General features: G+C 42.6%; 1 protein-coding gene across 3 annotated transcripts in view; it reads right to left on the bottom strand.

Moving 5' to 3' along the window:
- The window catches only part of PCSK6 (proprotein convertase subtilisin/kexin type 6), a 125,333-nt gene that overhangs the window by 73,162 nt on the left and 33,717 nt on the right, over window positions 1-18,454 (bottom strand). For all 3 annotated transcript variants that reach the window (XM_060755490.2, XM_060755488.2, XM_060755489.2), the window contains exons 3-6: window positions 10,890-11,000; window positions 10,407-10,550; window positions 8,176-8,252; window positions 7,036-7,124 (exon numbers count right to left, since the gene is read on the bottom strand). In XM_060755490.2, coding sequence (XP_060611473.2) covers window positions 7,036-7,124; window positions 8,176-8,252; window positions 10,407-10,550; window positions 10,890-11,000 — 421 coding nt within the window. The remainder of the gene's footprint in view (window positions 1-7,035; window positions 7,125-8,175; window positions 8,253-10,406; window positions 10,551-10,889; window positions 11,001-18,454) is intronic.

Raw genomic sequence — 18,454 nt, 5'->3', positions numbered from 1 at the left:
CTCACAGCAACTCAGTTGGAAACTAGGCAAATGAGGTTTATATATCTGTGGAATGTCCAGGGTGGGAGAAAGAACTTATGTCCGTTAGTTGCAACTGACCACCTTGATTAATTTATCATGTCAGGAGCAACCAGACATTTGTATTAAATTTTTAACAAAAGAAACAAACAGACAAAACACAAAGTTTGCAAGCTTGGTAGTTCATTAAATGTCCTTTGACCAGTAGCTGGCCACTTGGAGTGCCTCTGGTGTTGCCACAAGGAGGTCCTCCATTGTGCATGTAGCAGGGCTCAGGTTGCATTGCAGCAGGTGGTCAGTGGTTTGCTCTTCTCCACACTCGCATGTCGTGGATTCCACTTTGTGGCACCATTTCTTAAGATTGGCTCTGCATCTTGTGGTGCCAGAGCGCAGTCTGTTCAGCGCCTTTCAAGTCACCCAGTTTTCTGTGTGCCCAGGGGGGAATCTCTCATTTGGTATCAGCCATTGATTGAGGTTCTGGGTTTGAGCCTGCCACTTTTGGACTCTCGCTTGCTGGGGTGTTCCAGCGAGTGTCTCTGTAGATTAGTATTGCAGACTACTTCAACCAGAGAAGTTGTCCATAGCAGAGCACCTGATGAACCAACCTGAACACAGAATGTTATTTGAGAACACAGAAATGCTGGACCACTCTAACAACCACCACGTCAGGCTATACAGAGAAGCCACTGAAATTCACAAACATGTGGACAATTTCAACAGAAAGGAGGGAACCATGAAAATGAACAAAATCTGGCTAGCAGTATTAAAAGAAACTCTAAAATCAGTAAATAAAGAGCAACACTCAAAACGGGGGAATTCCAGACAGGAAACAATCAGGACCAGCTAACATATCCAAAGAAAGGATTCCTCCAGGCAGGAAGTACCCAGGTTTTGAAGCGGTAAAGCTCTTCAATGCTAATCAAGATGGCCAATTACAACATTCACACTTGCCTCAAGCAGACACAGACATTCAATAGATATATAACCCCCACTTGCCTAATTTCCAACAGACCTTGCAATCTCTGAGAATGATTGCCATAGATGTGGGTGAAACATCAGGAGAGAATAGTTCTGGAACCTGGCCAGACAGCCCGGAAATCTCAAAGCAACCTTATATGTGCTTTGATTGTAATTTTCTGGCTTTTGTATGCCAGCTTGAATCTGAAATGCAGGATATCTGTAGAGGGATGACTAGATGGATAGAGAAACTCTTTCTATCTGTGGATGTTGTTTTAATGACACCAAACTCTGGTTTTCTACGGTTCTCAATCATGCAGAAAACTTTTGGGAGTAGAAGGATCCTAGTTAGGGAAATCTGCCCTGAACATGCAGTAAGTACTGCAACCAGAAGGCAGCAAAGGTTTGCTCTCCTTCTCGGCATCTTCATTACCCCCGAAATCATGAGGCCCAAATCTGGCAGCAATCCCAAGTATTTTAAGTCCAAATGCCTCAGTTTCAAACATCTCCTCTGCCGTTTCCCCCTCCAAACACTTCATTTTCTCCCAAACAGCGTTTCAGTGCCAGAGAATCAGTGAACAGGGGCACACATAAAAGAGGGAAACACATCACCTTAATTCTCAAGCCCGTAGCATTGGGTGCTGTTAGCAGAGCCAACCATCAAAGCCCAACTGTGGAAGGAATCTATAGCTTGTCAGAGAGAAGTAGAGGTTAAAGAGAAGAGATGGGAAGGAGAAGGAATAAATCACGACACTTCTTACAGTGTAAGCAATAAAAGCTTCTGAAGGCGCACAGCTTTAAAGACAAGTGGAAGGGAAGAAAGATGGGCGCGCATCCTCCTTTTGTTTATTGAGCGGTAAACGTATCGTGCCCTGAGCCAAAAAAAGGGGAGGGAAGAGCACATGCAAGAGCAATGAAAGAGAGAGAGGTCTTTAAAAAATAGATTGCACCTTGTGGAGCGTGACGGATGTGAGACGGATAGGACTCCCCACCAAGCTGAGCCCAGTCCCCCTCCGTTTCTAGGAATCTATTTACTCACTTCTGATGAGCCTAAGAGACACAGGATGTTTCTTCTTCCCACAGCCTTCCAGAGTCACTGAGCTCTGAGTTCATTAAGATTTTAAAAGAAGCCCGGAGACTGCCTTTGATGGCATCAAGAGGCCTTGGTTCCCCCTGACATGCAGACATGTGCAACCACTAACTCTCAGAGGGGCCTCTTTGTTATTCATCTATGGAACCAGAAACATTTGGCAGGCATCATCCTTGGTGGACACAAGCATGCAATTATCTTTTATCCTAACTAAGTGGTGTTGAGCTATAATCTCCCCAAACCACAGTAAACATCTCCAATTCTATGGTGACATGAAACTTTGTATTACACCAGTGGTGTATCCCTGCGTGGCAGGGGCCCTTTGTGGTCTCTTCCAACTCTAAGGTAAAGGTAAAGATTTTCCCCTGACAATATGTCCAGTCATGTCTGACTCTGGGCATTGGTGCTCATCTCCATGTCTAAACCAGTGTTGTCCGTAGACACCTCCAAGGTCATGTAGCCAACATGACTTCATGGAGTGCTGTTATCTTCCCATTGGAGCAGTACCTATTGAGCAGTACCTCACATTTGCATGTTTTCAAACTGCTAGGTTGGCAGAAGCTGGGGCTAACAGTGGGAGCTCACGTCGCTCCCTGGATTCGAACCTGCAACCTTTCGGTCAGCAATTTCAGCAGCTTAGCACTTTAACCCACTGGGGTCTCCTTCAAACTCTAGTAAAGGTAAATGTTTTCCCCTGACACTAAGACTCTGGGGTGTGGTGCTCATCTCCATTTCTAAGCCAAAGAGCCGGCGTTGTCCATAGACACCTCCTAGGTCATGTGGTCAGCATGACAGCAAGGAATGCTGTTACCTTCCTGCTGGAGTGGTACCTATTGATCTACTCACATTTGCATGTTTTTGAACTGCTAGGTTAGCAGAAGCTGGGGCTGACAGCGGAAGCTCACGCCGCTCCCCAGATTCGAACCTGCGACCTTTCGGTCAACAAGCTCAGCAGCTCAACGGTTTAACCCACTGCGCCTCCAGTCCTTTGAACTCTATGTTTCTGTAAATACTTGGCTTAGGATACCATGAACAATGTCTGTTGATTTGTATTTTACTGTACCGTACTACAGTACTTTATTTACGCCTTGCCTTTTCTCCCAAACTCATCCAGATTATCTGCTTTGAACTGGATTATATGGCAGTGTAGACTCATATAATCCAGTTCAAAGCAGATAATGTGGATTATCTTCTTTGAGAAGCAGGATTATATGGCAGTGCAGAAGGGGCCTAAATCTCAAGGGGGTTTCAGGCTCCACTCACCCTAAGAGTCAAACATAGGACATATACTAAAAGTTGACAAAATGATTTTGTTTATCTGTTGCATTAAAAGCACTTCAGTGCTGAAAAATCCCCAAGGCACAGCAACCTAGCTCCATCTCCCCTTGCAGGCTATGTTTTGGCTCTTTGCAGCGGAACAAGGGGATTATACCAGCTAACATTATTCAGCTGCAACAGTTGAGTTAGATATACCTGCTCAGCTAGAAGGACACTTCCCTGCCAGCGCTGAGCCTGCACTCCTGTGACCCCATTCCCATCAAAGAGAGGAATTTGAGGTCAGTGGAACTTGGCAGAAAATACTTAGTTCTCTTTAATGGATGAAAACATCTAAGATCAAGTAGATTCTACACATCAAAACACACACATTTGATGATGGACCACTTAGAAGAATTTGCCTGCCACTTTGCAGATAAAATTGCTTGGATTGATGCTAGAGTTCCCATGGATGCATCCGTCACACTTTCATAGAATCATAGAATCAAAGAGTTGGAAGAGACCTCATGGGCCATCCAGTCCAACCCCAGTCAAGAAGCAGGAATATTGCATTCAAAGCACCCCTGACAGATGGCCATCCAGTCTCTGTTTAAAAGCTTCCAAAGAAGGAGCCTCCACCACACTCCGGGGCAGAGAGTTCCACTGCTGAATGGCTCTCACAGTCAGGAAGTTCTTTCTAATGTTCAGATGGAATCTCCTTTGTTTCCTATGTTATTTATTTATTTATTTACTTCACTTGTATACTGCTTTTCTCACCCTGGGGGGGGGGGGCACTCAAAGTGGTTTCCAATATATTGACTGTTGATTTGTGCAACCTGAGGATGTGGACAGGATCCTTGGAGAGGCGAGAGCCATCACACATGTACTAGATAAACCCTTGTCCTTCCTGGTTTATTAAACAGGACAGAAGACAGTTGGCTGAGTAGGTAAGAGGAGCCATCAAAGCCTATTTAAAACAAAGCAGGTCTTGGCACACCTAAGGAGGCTGTTGTAAGACCTCTTCTGGAAAAGGCAACCTTCCCTGGATTCTACCATACTGGATAATCCCAATAATAATAATAATAATAATAATAATAATAATAATAATAATAATATCAACAACAACAACAACAACAATAGCAAGGAAGCGGATGAAACCATGGATCATCTCCTCAGCTGTTGCAATAAAATCGCACAGACGGATTACAAACAAAGACACAACTCTGTGGCCCAGATGATTCACTGGAACTTATGTCACAAGTTCCACCTGCCAGCAGTAAAGAATTGGTGGGATCATAAACCCACAAAGGTCATGGAAAATGAACATGCAAAAATACTGTGGGACTTTCGAATCCACACTGACAAAGTTTCGGAACACAACACGACAGACATCATGATCATGGAAAAGAAAAAAGTCTGGATTATTGATGTTGCCATACCGGGTGACAGTCGCATTGAGGAAAAACAACAGGAAAAACTCAGCCGTTATCAAGACCTCAAAATCGAACTGCAAAGGCTCTGGCATAAACCAGTACAGGTGGTCCCAGTCGTCATTGGCACACTGGGTTCCATGCCAAAAGACCTCAGTTGGCATTTGGAAACAATAAACATTGACAAAATCATGATCTGTCAACTGCAAAAGGCCACCTTACTTGGATCTGTGCGCATCATTCGAAAATACATCACACAGTCCTAGACGCTTGGGAAGTGTTCAACTTGTGATTTTGTGATACAAAATCCAGCATATAGATCTCGTTTGCTGTGACATAGTGTTTTTGTGTCAGTAAAATAATAATAATAATAATAATAATAATAATAATAATAATAATAATCTTTATTTATAACCCATCACCATCTCCCCAAAGGGGACTCAGAGGGGCTTACATGAGGCCAAGCCCAGAGATACATTACAGCAACATAAAATATAAACAACAAAATAACATCACAATAAAATAAATAAACCAATCAAATAAAACCCATAAGCTAATCTCTAATATTCAGTTTGGAGAAATGGGTGGTTGCTTCTCCGTTTCAAGAGCATCTGGATGAGATAGATTGTCTAGATCAGGTATGAGCAAATTTCGGCCCTCCGGGTGTTTTGGACTTTAATGGCCACAATTCCTAACAGCCTACCGGATACCTTCCTTAGTTTTAGGTGGAAAGGAGTAAGAGAATTGGGTGTCATCCGAATATGGGTGGCACCGAACTCCAAAACTCCGGATGACTCTCCAAGCGGTTTCATGCATATAACAGCAGAGAGACAAAATGGAACCCCGAGGAACTCCACAGGACAACAGCCAGGGGTTCAAACAGGAGTCCCCCAGCACCACCTTCTGGGTACAGCCCAGTGCCTCCCAGTGAGATGGCTCAAAAGGATACCATGATCAATGGTATTGAAAGCCACGGAGGGATCCAGGAGAACCAACAGGGTCACACTCCCATTGTCTGTTGTTGATATCGTTGTTGTATTATTGTATTCAACAACAGCAACAACGTAACCTTAGATACTCTGTTCAGCCCGGGAAAATAGCATGTGGACAGAAAGACTACGCAGATTTCTGGCAGTGATACACCTGGGAGTGTATCAATGGAGTAATGTCAACAAGAGCACCAAGACCCTTGCTAGGTGGTGGAGCCCAGTTCATCTGGTAACTCTCCAGCATCAGTGGCATTTGCCTTGGCCCCATCAGCCTTTGTTCTTCCCCCCAACTGAGGTGGGCTTATCCAGCAGCAGCAGCTGGGAAGCCTGCTGCCATTTCAAATTCCCCACATCAGATCCAAGCTCTTAAAACTGTCACTGTCTGGAGCATGGACAAATAAAATAAAATAAAACAGAATATAAAGTTAAAATTCCAGTCTGCTTCCCAGATCCAGCTGCTCTCACCAGATAAGCCACAGCTGGAGTCCTGTTCAAATATGGTGCTAACCTTGAAATGGTAAACATGTTCTCCATTCTTTGTTCACATGATTCTTTTCTTGCTACAGGATAGACATATCCTATAGCCAGATCCATACCTGATGGACACAAATCTACCAGACTCTTATCTTACTTGGTTCTGAGACAAAACATATCTCCAAAAAGAAAGGTTCCATACAAGCAGATTCAGAGAGTTAGATTGGACTTCAGATCTGCTTTGCAAAAGCATAGCCTCTGGACATTTTCCCTCCAGCGTTGCTCCTGCAGAATTCTGGGAAATGTAGTTCAGGGCGGAGACTTTGGAATTCTCAGCTACAGAGGTCCTTGGCTTCTCTAAACTACATTTCCCAGAATTCTGCAGGAACAGATCAGATTAATAGTCTATGTTATCAGTCTAGGTGTCACATAACAGTGTAGTGACCATAAGAAAAAAATCATCAAGTTCAAGATCATGAATACCCTGCATTACAGAAAGATCCAAAGAAAATGAACACATTGCCTATGAATCTGCACCAAGGTAGCTTGAATGTTTGCTCCTTGGTGTGCTGAGCAGTACAATTTGGACCTATGGGACAGCAAGGAAACACTGCCACACGGCTCAACGTGACAAACCTACATCTTCTCCTATGCGGGAGATCATAAATGCATACCCAAAGCCACAGGCATGGCAACATTTGTGGTAATGGGCTTTTGTTACTGTCTCTAATAGGTTATTGTAACGTCTTTATCCCCAAGGTGGCCCTCTTAGTACAAAATATATATTTTAGACTGTGCATTATCAAACAAAAGCCTTTCTTACCCCCAATTCTTGCATTGTATGCAATTCCCACAATACAGTTCGAGTTGTTTGCTGATGCTGCCACTTCTCCAGCACAACGCGTACCGTGCCTAGGAAAAACATTTTATGGAAAGGTTCAGCCATTGACACAAACACTCTTAATACCTGAGATGGTAGGGGGAAGGAGAGTTAATCCCTGCAACAAGGTATAAGAAACAGCTAAACTGGCACTACAGCAAAAATCTAGCAGGTTGACACCACTGTAACTTCCCCCTGCCCCTTCTATTCTCTGTGCTCAGGTGGAACATCTTGCCCAAGAGCCCATGCTTTCATGAGTTGCAGAAGTGTGTAAAATCTTTTGACAACTAATCCATTAAATTAATGAAGTACTCAGAGGATTAGTATAATTAAAAGAGAAAAAAACCACAGAAAAGGGGATTGTTGCAGCTGGCAGATTCTTGCAAATCTGGTCTGTATTTCCATGCAGCCAGATACCTGCTGATTTTGCTGCACAATCCCTCTTATTTGTCAGGCCTGAGATATAGTTGTACGCCGATCCGTTTTCCTTCATTTCTTCAGTTATTTCGTTACTTTCATTACCTTCAAGAGCACGTAACGGGAAGCTCCTTCCCGGTACGAAAATCAGCTTCACATGAAAGCAAGTGGGATTTGAGCAGCCTCCTTGGCCTTGGAAAGAGTGTGTGTGTGACGTGCAGGCCAAGAAAGTTTATGCACTTGCCTGCAGCTGGACACCTCCTTTGTAACAGAACTTGCCTCCTTGTTTTGGAAAGAGTACATGTGGCCCAGAAAGCACGCACGCCTGCCTGCAGCCGAAAACCTCCTCTGAAACAAAACTTAAGCGGCTGAGGGGGAAAAGGAAGGGGCCTGAGGAATTGTGGGAGTTGAAGTCCAAAGCATCTGGATGGCCGAAGTTCACCCATGCCTGGTGTAGATGCACTCTTGGACTACTACTTCCAGAATCCTGCCACAAACATTACCAAAGGCAGTAGAGTCCAAAGAAAACAACTTTTTCCAAACTTTCCTATTTTCTCAAAATGGCCTGGTAGGAGATGCACTAATCAGATTCTGCAAAAACAGGACTGAAATAGTCAAATCCTCCACAGTGCAAAGCATTAAGTCAGCATGAAAAATCAAACACACTTGTTTTCGTTGCTGGCATCATAGCGTGGAGTCGGATCTTCATCATGTCCATTGACATCGTAACTTGCACGAGGGTCCTGAGAGAAAGAGAGAAAGAAAGTGGTGGGAGATATTGTTTGTATTTATACATCTAATAACATATGACTATAAACAAGAAATAGTGTTCAGATGTGAAAGACAGAAGAAAAAGCATATGCCAGAAATGAGTGTTATACCATGGTCTGAAACTAGTTTAAGGGAGACATAGGAATTCATTGCACTTGGAGCAGGAAGCAGGGGGAATTGTCTTCTTATTGTGATGTTTCATGCCTTTCCAATTTTAAGAAAATGGACGATTTATTCATCCCCATCACACGTGATGGACTCCATCTATTTCCAGGCATATCCACAGGAAATGTAGTCTCCACCCATACTGCTTTCTTTTCTCTTTTTAAAATAAAAAGGGGAAATTTTGCAATTGTAGAAGTCTGAAATATGATATACTGAGTAATTGCTTCAAGAACTTTGATGAACAACCCTGGTGTTTCCAATTTTTTAATGAAAAAAAGGGAAAAGAAACACTCTATCTCAAAACTGGGGAAATTCCAGGTCCACGAAAAGGGGAAAATATAGCCACAGCAAACTGGTTATATATCAAAATTGCGCAATTCCCAAAGAATAAATTATTTTTTAAGAATTACCATAAAAGATTCATATAAGATGATTAATGGTGAGAAAAGGAGCCTTGGGGCAGATTTTGAGACCACCCACAAGAACACCCACTCTTTAACGTCACAACAATGACCTCAAATGGGGGAATCTGACATTTTCCATCCTGTTGTGTACTCCTGAGGAGGAGGAGGTAGAACAGGAGGCTGAAGATGTAGGAGTTGGGGATTTGGGGCCAAGTGTTGAGGAGAAAAAAGGGCGAAGAAAAAATACTGCCAGTTCCTACTTTTCAGGAATACCAAAGGGCAAAAGAAGAAAGGAGGTCAGCTAGAATTCTTGCAAGGACATTGAGCAATTAGACATCACCCTAGGAACACCTGTGCTGAGAGCTGGGGGTTATACATCAGCAGTAAAACAAGTGGTCAATGCTGGCAGCAACCATTGTACTTAGTGCTTCTGTGCTCCGTTTTCCTTGCTTGCAGCTCTGCGAAGTGACTCACAAATACTTTTTGCCAAAGACTCTAGCTTCATGTCTGATGTAAGACTTTTTGCTTTGCTTTTGGGATTTACCATCTGTTCCCTTGCTGCTGTTTGTTACATTAATATCATTTCCTGAAGTTTTTTTAAAGTTGCTTTAACCCTTGTTATAAGGCTTTCTCAGGGGCAAAACAGGACACATGCCACATGTGCCTCTAGACGTTTCTGCACAAATTGAGAGATCTGAAGACAATTGCTCCCTGACTCAAAAAAGCTCAGATTCTACACATTTTAAAGACTGAATCTCATGGGGAACCACCAGAAACGCCCCTGCTTCGTTTGATAGGCTTTGTGGGACTTCATCTTTAAACTGTTTTTAAGTGTGTAGAAACAGGGGGAACTCTACGTCTGATGTGGTCCATAGAAGAGTAAGACCATATCTAGTCTAAAAATAGTGTCTAAAATTACCTTCAGCCTAAGAGCATATGAAACATAAATTAATTTTGTGTTTAGTTTTGGGTCCCATATCCAAGATAACGAAGTACGTTATCTGCATATATGCAAAAACCAGTATTCCAAAATCTAAAAAGTGTGAAAGGCTTCTGTTCCGAAGCATTCCCTCTAAGGGCGACCCAACCTGTACCAGCCAAAGCAGACTGCATTGGTTCACACGGGACAACATCACCTCCGTTCTGTGTTTATGCGTCAGGTTTAAGAGAGTCAGAGACAGTACATTGGGAGTTCTTGTTTAGCACAACCAAGCTCGCTACATCCTTGTTACAGAGAATTCCTTTGTTGACACCTGCTCTCAAAGGTTAGATGAGTTCAGAGGAACTTAGCTCTCCTGCGTAGGATTTATGGCCTTAGATGTACAGCCATACCTCAGTTAAGACATGCCCTGAGAACAAATCTTTTTACAAAGGCTTTGGAGCACATGTGCCTTCTGAACAGGCAGGAGACTTACACTGTTTACAAAAGGTTTAGGAACTAGACCTTTGTTTATGTATTAGATTGGACTTGCTCTGCGATTGAAGGTGGTTTAAAGGAACACCAACTTTCTTAACTCATGTATATTTAAACAATGTCTAAGTTGGGGCTTTACTTACATAGTTCTGGACAAGATCCGGGTGATTTTTCTCAATCCCATCATCGAGAATGGTTACGACAACATCTTTCCCAGTATATCCCCGCTGCCAGGCTGCCATGATGTTCATTTCTGACCTGCATTCGCTGTCATTGTCTTCACAATGCTGAGCAAAAAGAGGGCAATAGCTAGATGTTTGTTCCCCACAACTAGAAGTGTCACACCACACAGAAATAACACAGAAAACAGGATGGCTAAAAAGCCAAGACTATCTCAGCAGAAAACAAAGGCAAATGCACTCTGAACAAATCTTGCCAAAAGAACCCCATAATACCATAATAAGTTCATTATTGGAAGGTCTTCTCTGAACCTAATCCAACCTGTATTCCAGATAAAGCACCCGATGAGTTAAGAAGCTACAAAATTTTCCCAGCTAGTTTGACAATTTGTGTGCACTGCGCATGCATGTACTCATTCACACACACACACACAAGTGTATAGTTACCATGTACCACATTTCAGGCCAAAGTGGGTCATTGAAGGAAGCAAAATTGGGGTTGCGTCGGACGCGTCTTTTGACTCTTCGTTTCACCTCTTGCTGCTGCAGCCATCTCACCTATAAATATAAAGTAAAACAATGGTGAACTGTTTTGCTTTCTTTTTAAATAGATAGAAAGATTCATTTGCATATACATTTAAATCCTGCCATTGGGATTACCGGAGGCTTGCTAAAATAGAGACTTAGTGTTGCAATTAAAACAGTCCGTTCTTGCATTTACTGGGGTTGTGACACTGAAATACAACACTGCCTGAGCTCTGTGAGTGCAACATTTTTCCAAATAAAGCAAAGAGTGTTTGAGGATCGAGACATCCATAGGGTGAACAAGGTGCTTGTCTATAAAGCTATTGTCCTCCCAACCCTGCTATACACCTGCAAAACATGGATTGTCTACAGACATCACACTCAACTCCTGGAATGATTCCATCAGCGTTGCCTTGAAAAAATCCTGCAAATCTCTTGGGAAGACAGGTGGACAAATGCCACCATGCTGGAAGAAACAAAGACTACCAACACTGTAGCGATGCTCCTACGCCATCAACTCTGCTGGACTGAATGCCACGTTGTCTGAATGTCCGATCACTATCTCCTAAAGCAGTTACTCTACTCCCAACTCAAGAATAGAAAGTGGAATGTTGGTGGCCAGGAAAAGAGATTTAAAGATGGGCTTAAAACTAACCTTAAAAACTGTCGTATGGACACCAAGAATTGGGAAGCCTTCACCCTTGAGCACTCTAGCTGGAGGTCAGCTGTGACTAGCAGTGCTGAAGAATTAGAAGAGGCACGAATGGAGGGCAAAAGGGAGAAACGTGCCAAGAGAAAGGCGCGTCAAGCCAACCCTGACCAGGACTGCCTTCCAACTGTGGTAGAACATGTGGTTGAAGATTAGGGCTCCACAGTCAGCCACATCTCCACCACCAAGACACTACATTTGGAAGGCCGTCATACTCAGACAACAAGGGATTGCCTATTCATTCATTCACATCCTGCAGCTTGGCTTTATAGTCAACTTATGTCGAATGTTAAACCATAGGACTTTGGTTCTCAACCTGTGTGTCCCCAGATGTTTTGGCCTTCAACTCCCAGAAATCCTAACAGCAGGTAAACTGGCTGGGATTTTTGGGAGTTGTAGGTCAAAACACCTGGGGACCACAGGTTGAGAACCACTGCCATAGGATTATATAGGAGGATCATATATTCTATAGTCAAGTTCTGGTGTGGAAGTTGACCACAGAGTTATGCTAGAGGACCTCAAGATGCTTAGAGAGAACATTTGAAATAAAATATGCAAATAATCAAATCCGCAAAAAGTCAACATCACAAATGTGGAGGGCCAATTGTTATAAATAAATATGATAAATAAAATAAAAACAAAAACATACAAATATGAAAAATAAAATAAATATGAAAAATATGATAAATGAAAAACATACAAATATGAAAAGAGCAAAAGGAGTCTATTGTATCTGTAAAAAACAGAAGATTCATCTATTAGTGGTATATTTTCTGCAGCCTTGGCCACATTTAAAAGGTTTTCTTCTAATCCGTTAGAATAAAGAGGCTTGATAGGTCTCCTGAGGAAAGGAATTACAAAGGCAAGGTGCAACCGCATTAGAGTCTCCTTTCTTCCTGGCCACTGTTCTTATTTTAAGGAGCAAAAACCTTTCTGTTTTATCAGCCGTGTAATCTCATCATTTCTACTCAATCAGTGCTGCAGAGGTAAATGGGAATTATTCCCAGGTAAGCGAGTACAGTATTATAGCCCCAAAAGCCTAACTACAAAGCTGGAAAACATCAGCTGCTTATCTGGTGAAATATGAATATCTTCTCCCTTTGTGATAGCCAGCCTTTTTCTTTTCTTTTTTTGGATGGCTTTTTCTTTTGCAGTCTAGGCCAATGTTTCTCAGCCTTCCTAATACCACAGCCCCTTAAGACAGTTCCTCATGTTGTGATGACCCCCAGCCATAAAATTATTTTTGCTGCTACTTCATAACTCCAATTTTGCTACTGTTATGAATCATAATGCAAATCTCCAAAATGCAGGATGTATTTTCATTCACTGGACTAAATTTGGCAGAAATATCTGATACACCCAAATTTGAATACCGGTGGGGTTGGGGGGGGGGGATAATTGATTTTGTCATTTGGGAGTTGTAGTTGCTGGGATCTATAGTTGACCTACAATCAAGGAACATTCTGAATGCCACCAATGATAGAATTGCACCAAACTTGGCACACAGAACTTCCATGACCAACAAAAAATACTGGAAGGGTTTGGTGGGCATTGACGAGTTTGGGCGTTGGACTTCATCTACATCCAGAGAGCACTGTGGACTCAAAACAATGATGGGTCTGGACCAAACTTGGCACTCAGTATGCCCATACGTGAATACTGGTGGAGTTTGGGTAAAATAGACCTTGATATTTAGCAGTTGTAGTTGCTGGGATTTAAAGTTTGTTTATAATCACAGCAGAAGGAGAGCTTTTGCTGGAATGATTCGCCAACCGTTTCTGGAAAGATCCGGAGTCCTCGTAGACAAGAAGTTAAACATGAGTCAACAATGTGATGCGGTGGCCAAAAAAAAGCCAATGGGATTTTGGTCTGAATCAATAGGAGTCTAGTGTCTAGATCTAGGAAAGTCATGCTACCCCTCTATCTTGCCTTGGTTAGACCACACCTGGAATATTATGTTCAATTCTGGGCACCACAATTGAAGAGAGATATTGACAAGCTGAAATGTGTCCAGAGGAGGGAGACTAAAATGATCAAGGGTCTGGAGAACAAGACCTATGAGGAGCGGCTTAAGGAGCTGGGCATGTTTAGCCTGAAGAAGAGAAGGCTGAGGGGAGACATGATAGCCATGTGAGGGGAAGTCATAGGGAGGAGGGAGCAAGCTTGTTTTCTGCTTCCCGGGAGACTAGGACGTGGAACAATGGCTTCAAACTACAAGAAAGGAGAGTCCATCTGAACATTAGGAAGAACTTCCTGACTGTGAGAGATGTTCAGCAGTGGAACTCTCTGCCCCGGAGTGTGGTGGAGGCTCCTTCTTTGGAGGCTTTTAAACAGAGGTTGGATAGCCATCTGTCGGGGGTGCTTTGAATGCAATTTTCCTGCTTCTTGGCAAAATGGGGTTGGACTGGATGGCTCATAAGGTCTTTTCCAACTCTATGATTCTATGTTTATATGATTCTAAAAGGAAGACAAGGACAGGCGGTGGGATCTTCGCCTTCTCTGCCAAAGGGGTTCCTAAGACCATCGGAAATATGTGTTTTCTGGTGGTCTTTGGCGACCCCTCTGAAACCCCCCTTGTTCCCCCCCAGGGGTCCCGACCCCCAGGTTATGAAACGCTGATCTAGGCAAACTTTGAAAGAGCAATGTAACTGTTAGTCCATTTAAGGCCAACAATCTATTTCATACAAACACATAAACAAATGTGAGTTTAAAAACTGAAGGTCAAGGTAAAATATTCCCGAACGCTGTCGAGTAGCTTTGACAGAGCAGATGTTCTGCAGCTGTAAAGACTTCTTTCCAAAACATTTAATGATAAACCTGATTATAAGCATGCAGCAGACCGAAAGTATGAAGCTAAGGGGAAAAATGTTTATTCATAATTAAAACAGAACCGGATTACGGTAATTCCACTGAATAGATGCAAAACCGCACCGCACAAGTGCAGGGGGGAAATTAATTTTGTTTCTGTTTTCTATTTCCGGCTTCTGCGAGGATAGTTTCTTCAAGGAAAACAACCATAAAATCTGGGATTAAGCATCAAGGTAGGAAGAATCCCGGGGGGAATTCAACTAGCCTTTAGCAGAATCGCAGCATGGGAGGTTTCCTATCCAGGGATTTAGTCAAACATTTCAGTAATAATCAGTGGCAATCCCCGGATGGGATAGACCAGACATGACCTTTTCAATGGATGTGTCTGTCATGACTGTGGAGAAACAGGATGCATCAGATGTATAATGCGCTCATCCAAAAGTCACGGTTCCTCCTAATGTTCAGGTGGAATCTCTTTTCCTGCAATTTGCATCCATTGCTCCATGTTGCAGTCTCTACAGCAGGTATGGACAAACTTGGGCCCTCCAGGTGTTTTGGACTTCAACTCTCACAATTCCTAACAGCCTACCGGCTGTTAGGAATTGTGGAAGTTGAAGTCCAAAATACTTGGAGGGCCCACATTTGCCCATACCTGCTCTAGAGACCAGAACACAAGCTTGCCCACTTCTCAATTTGACATCCTTTCAAATTTGACAGGCTTATTTTCTAAATCTTGTCCTATCAAAATGTGACCTTATGTGGCTTGAATCAAAGCATAGAGAAAGAAACAACTAGCCCCGCTGCCCATCTTGACTTTGTGTTGTTGAAGGCTTTCATGGCCGAAATCACTGGATTGCTGTTAGTTTTCCGGGTTGTATGGCCATGTTCCAGAAGCATTCTCTCCTGACGCTTAGCCACATCTATTGAAGGCATCCTCAGAGGTTGAGGGGTCTGTTGGAAAACTAGGCAAGTGAGGTTTACATATTTGTGGACAGTTCATGGTGGGAGAAATAACTCTGTCTGCTTGAGGTCAGTGTGAATGTTGTAATTGGCCACTTTGATTAGCACTTGGTGCTTCAAAAGCCTTGCTGATTTCTGCCTGGGGAATCCTGTGTTTGGAAGTGTTCGCTGGCCTTGATTGATTTATGTCTAGAATTCCCCTGCTTTTTTGAATGTTGCTTTGTTTACTGTCCTGATTTGGGAGTTTTAAAAAATTCTGGTAGCCAGATTTTGTTCATTTTCATGGTTTCCTCCTTTCTCTTGAAATTGTCCACATGCTTGTGGATTTCAATGGCTTCTCTGTGTAGCCTGACATGATAGTTGTTAGAGTGGTCCAGCATTTCCATGTTCTCAAATAATATGCTGTATGTTGACTTTCTTCACATGGAAAGTAGCATATTGGAAGAGCAGAGCTTCCTGTTCATATGGAGAGTCCCCATACGATCCAGAACCCAGATTTTCCCATGTTCTTGCTTGAGTTGAGAACCTTGATGTGAAGGTTCTCTACTCAAGCAAGAACATCTTTAGAGCAATGATGGAGGAGGTGCCCTGGGTAAACCACAACTAAAGAAGGCTTTGGCCTTTCTAATACATATGTTTGGTTCAGGAAAGAGCCTGCAACCATACACAAGAGAATAAAGACTGGCCTTGGTAATTGTAGGCTACAGATGCACAACTCAGATTACGGGGCAACTTTTGACATGACCTAAATATTGCAATGTACAGGCCAAGGCATGTATCAACCAGCAGAGTGATTCAACTCCCTTGAGGAAAGAAAACAAAAAACACCAAGCCTTAAATAAACTTATTGCATCATTTTCTAGCCATTAAAATGTAATATCCGGATTCATGACATTAATGAGAAGCATCCTTTGGGAATTCATGGTTTGCCTGACCACACTTGCAAACAGATTACAGCCAGCCTTTCGTTTCCTCAATTCATCTTCTGCCCCGCTTTTTCAGCTGCTTTTGAAAGGTCCCAGTTTCTCTCTTCTTCTCCACTCCCACTTTCTTCTTTTGCTCTCAGCCTATCTCTTTCTACAAACCAACGCGGGCTCTTTTCTCCATCCCACCACCGTCTCAAGCATGGTTGGTGGGAACGAGAGGGGGCCTTCTCTGTGGTGACCCCACAACTATGGAATACACTCCCAAAAGAGATTAGATTAGTCTTCACCCTTCAATCCTTTGGTTCAAACATGAAAACATGAACGTTCAGACAAGCCTTTGAGCTTGAGTAGGCTGAATGGACACTTGACACCTTGTGAATTGACGACAGTTAGTTTTATCTACTGTTGTTTTAAAATTGTATTATTTTGATTTTATGCTACATGTGTTGACGGAGGTTGTTGTTATAATTTTATGTGACTTGTTTTATAGTTTTGTACTGTTATATGTGCACCCTGGAGTGCCTTGTAAGCTGGCCCGAGTTCCTTTGGGGAGATGGTGGCGGGATATAAATAAAGAAGATGGTTATTATTATTATTATTATTATTATTATTATTATTATTACTTTTATCATTCCATATTGGGTGGAACTGTGCCATTCCCAGGAGCCTCAGCCAAAAGCAAACTGCTGCAGCATCTCCTAGTATGTATGTTTTCCCTCAATGTCTGATATCATCTCACCACATGCTAGTTGGCCAGAGATAGCCAAGTTTTCATGGGCGAAATACTGGAGAGTAGGGATATAGCTCGAGATCAGTGGTTTCCGAAGGGTTTTTTTTTTACCAGGGACCACTTTGACCAGGGACCATTCTCCAACATTAGTACCAAAAGGGTTGCAAATCAATTTTTGGTCAACTTTAGATTCAGCTTGGTTATTTGGGGTGCTGATTCAGAAAATTACACTGGATAGACCACATCCGCTCTAGTTTCTGATACAGAACATATGCCATCCAGTAGTCACCATCTGCTCACCCACAGAAAACGATATTTAATAAACTTTGGCACTATAAGAGGGTTTTGCGAGACCAGTTGCTCTTGTTGCAATGGTGTAGTAACAGAGAGGCCATGGACCATATTTTAGTTTTTGTGGACCACTGATGGTCCACAGACCACAAACTAGGAACTCCTGCTCTAGATTTTTGTCTGACCTTATCCTGCTCTTCTCATGGTCGTATTTTCAGCTACAAATATGACTATGAGCTTCTCAGCTAATAACTACTTTACCCTAGGAAACTGGTAGCCCACCTGTTTTAGGACTCATCTACACTGCCATATAAAATCCAGATTATCTGGTTTGAATAGGATTCTATGGCAATGTAGACTCATATAATCTTGTTCAAAGCAGACAGTGTAGATTATCTGCTTTGATAATCTGGATTCTATGGCACTGTAGATCTGGCTCTGGGTATCACTTATTCCCACACTGAGAAGAGCAGTATGGGAACCGAATATTTTAGAAATAAAATGCTTATTTATTATTATGTTATCATGCTTGTTGCAGTCTCTCCTGGTTTGTGTGTTCTTCCTCATAAATTACTTTTGCTATCTTGCCCATTCTCTGGTATTGCTTGGCCGCACATGTGTCCTGGTTTTCATTTGGGAAATGTTGTAGGCTATGAGTAACACACACGTTTGATTTCGGAAAGCCTTCTTTTCTCATCCCTGCTGCATATTCATGCCTAGATATTAGATACACCTGTTAAACAGCAAAGCGATCAGCTAAAGCGAGGTAGAAATGTGCTTATGAATTACGAGTCCAAGTTAGCACCAAGTGCTATTTTATTTTATCTTATTTTATTTGCCAGAGCTTAAATCAGCCCAGCTAGGTAAATGCCAACAGAATGAATGAACATTTATTTGGCTGGAGTCAAAGCAGACGAAAGCACCTGCCTTTCTCCTGCAGATATGGATTTGTGTCCCTTCTGACTGTGCCAAGCGTTTATCCAGCTTCCCTAAGGCTCTGAAACTCAGCACCGAGGAGGAATTGTTAGCCAACTCTTTTCTGGAAATTGACAGAAATTGGCAC

This window comes from Anolis sagrei, chromosome 9, assembly GCF_037176765.1.
Source record: "Anolis sagrei isolate rAnoSag1 chromosome 9, rAnoSag1.mat, whole genome shotgun sequence".
NCBI classification, from domain to species: domain Eukaryota; kingdom Metazoa; phylum Chordata; class Lepidosauria; order Squamata; family Dactyloidae; genus Anolis; species Anolis sagrei.
Note: the sequence above shows the minus strand (reverse complement) of the source record. Positions and strands in the feature narration are given on the sequence as shown.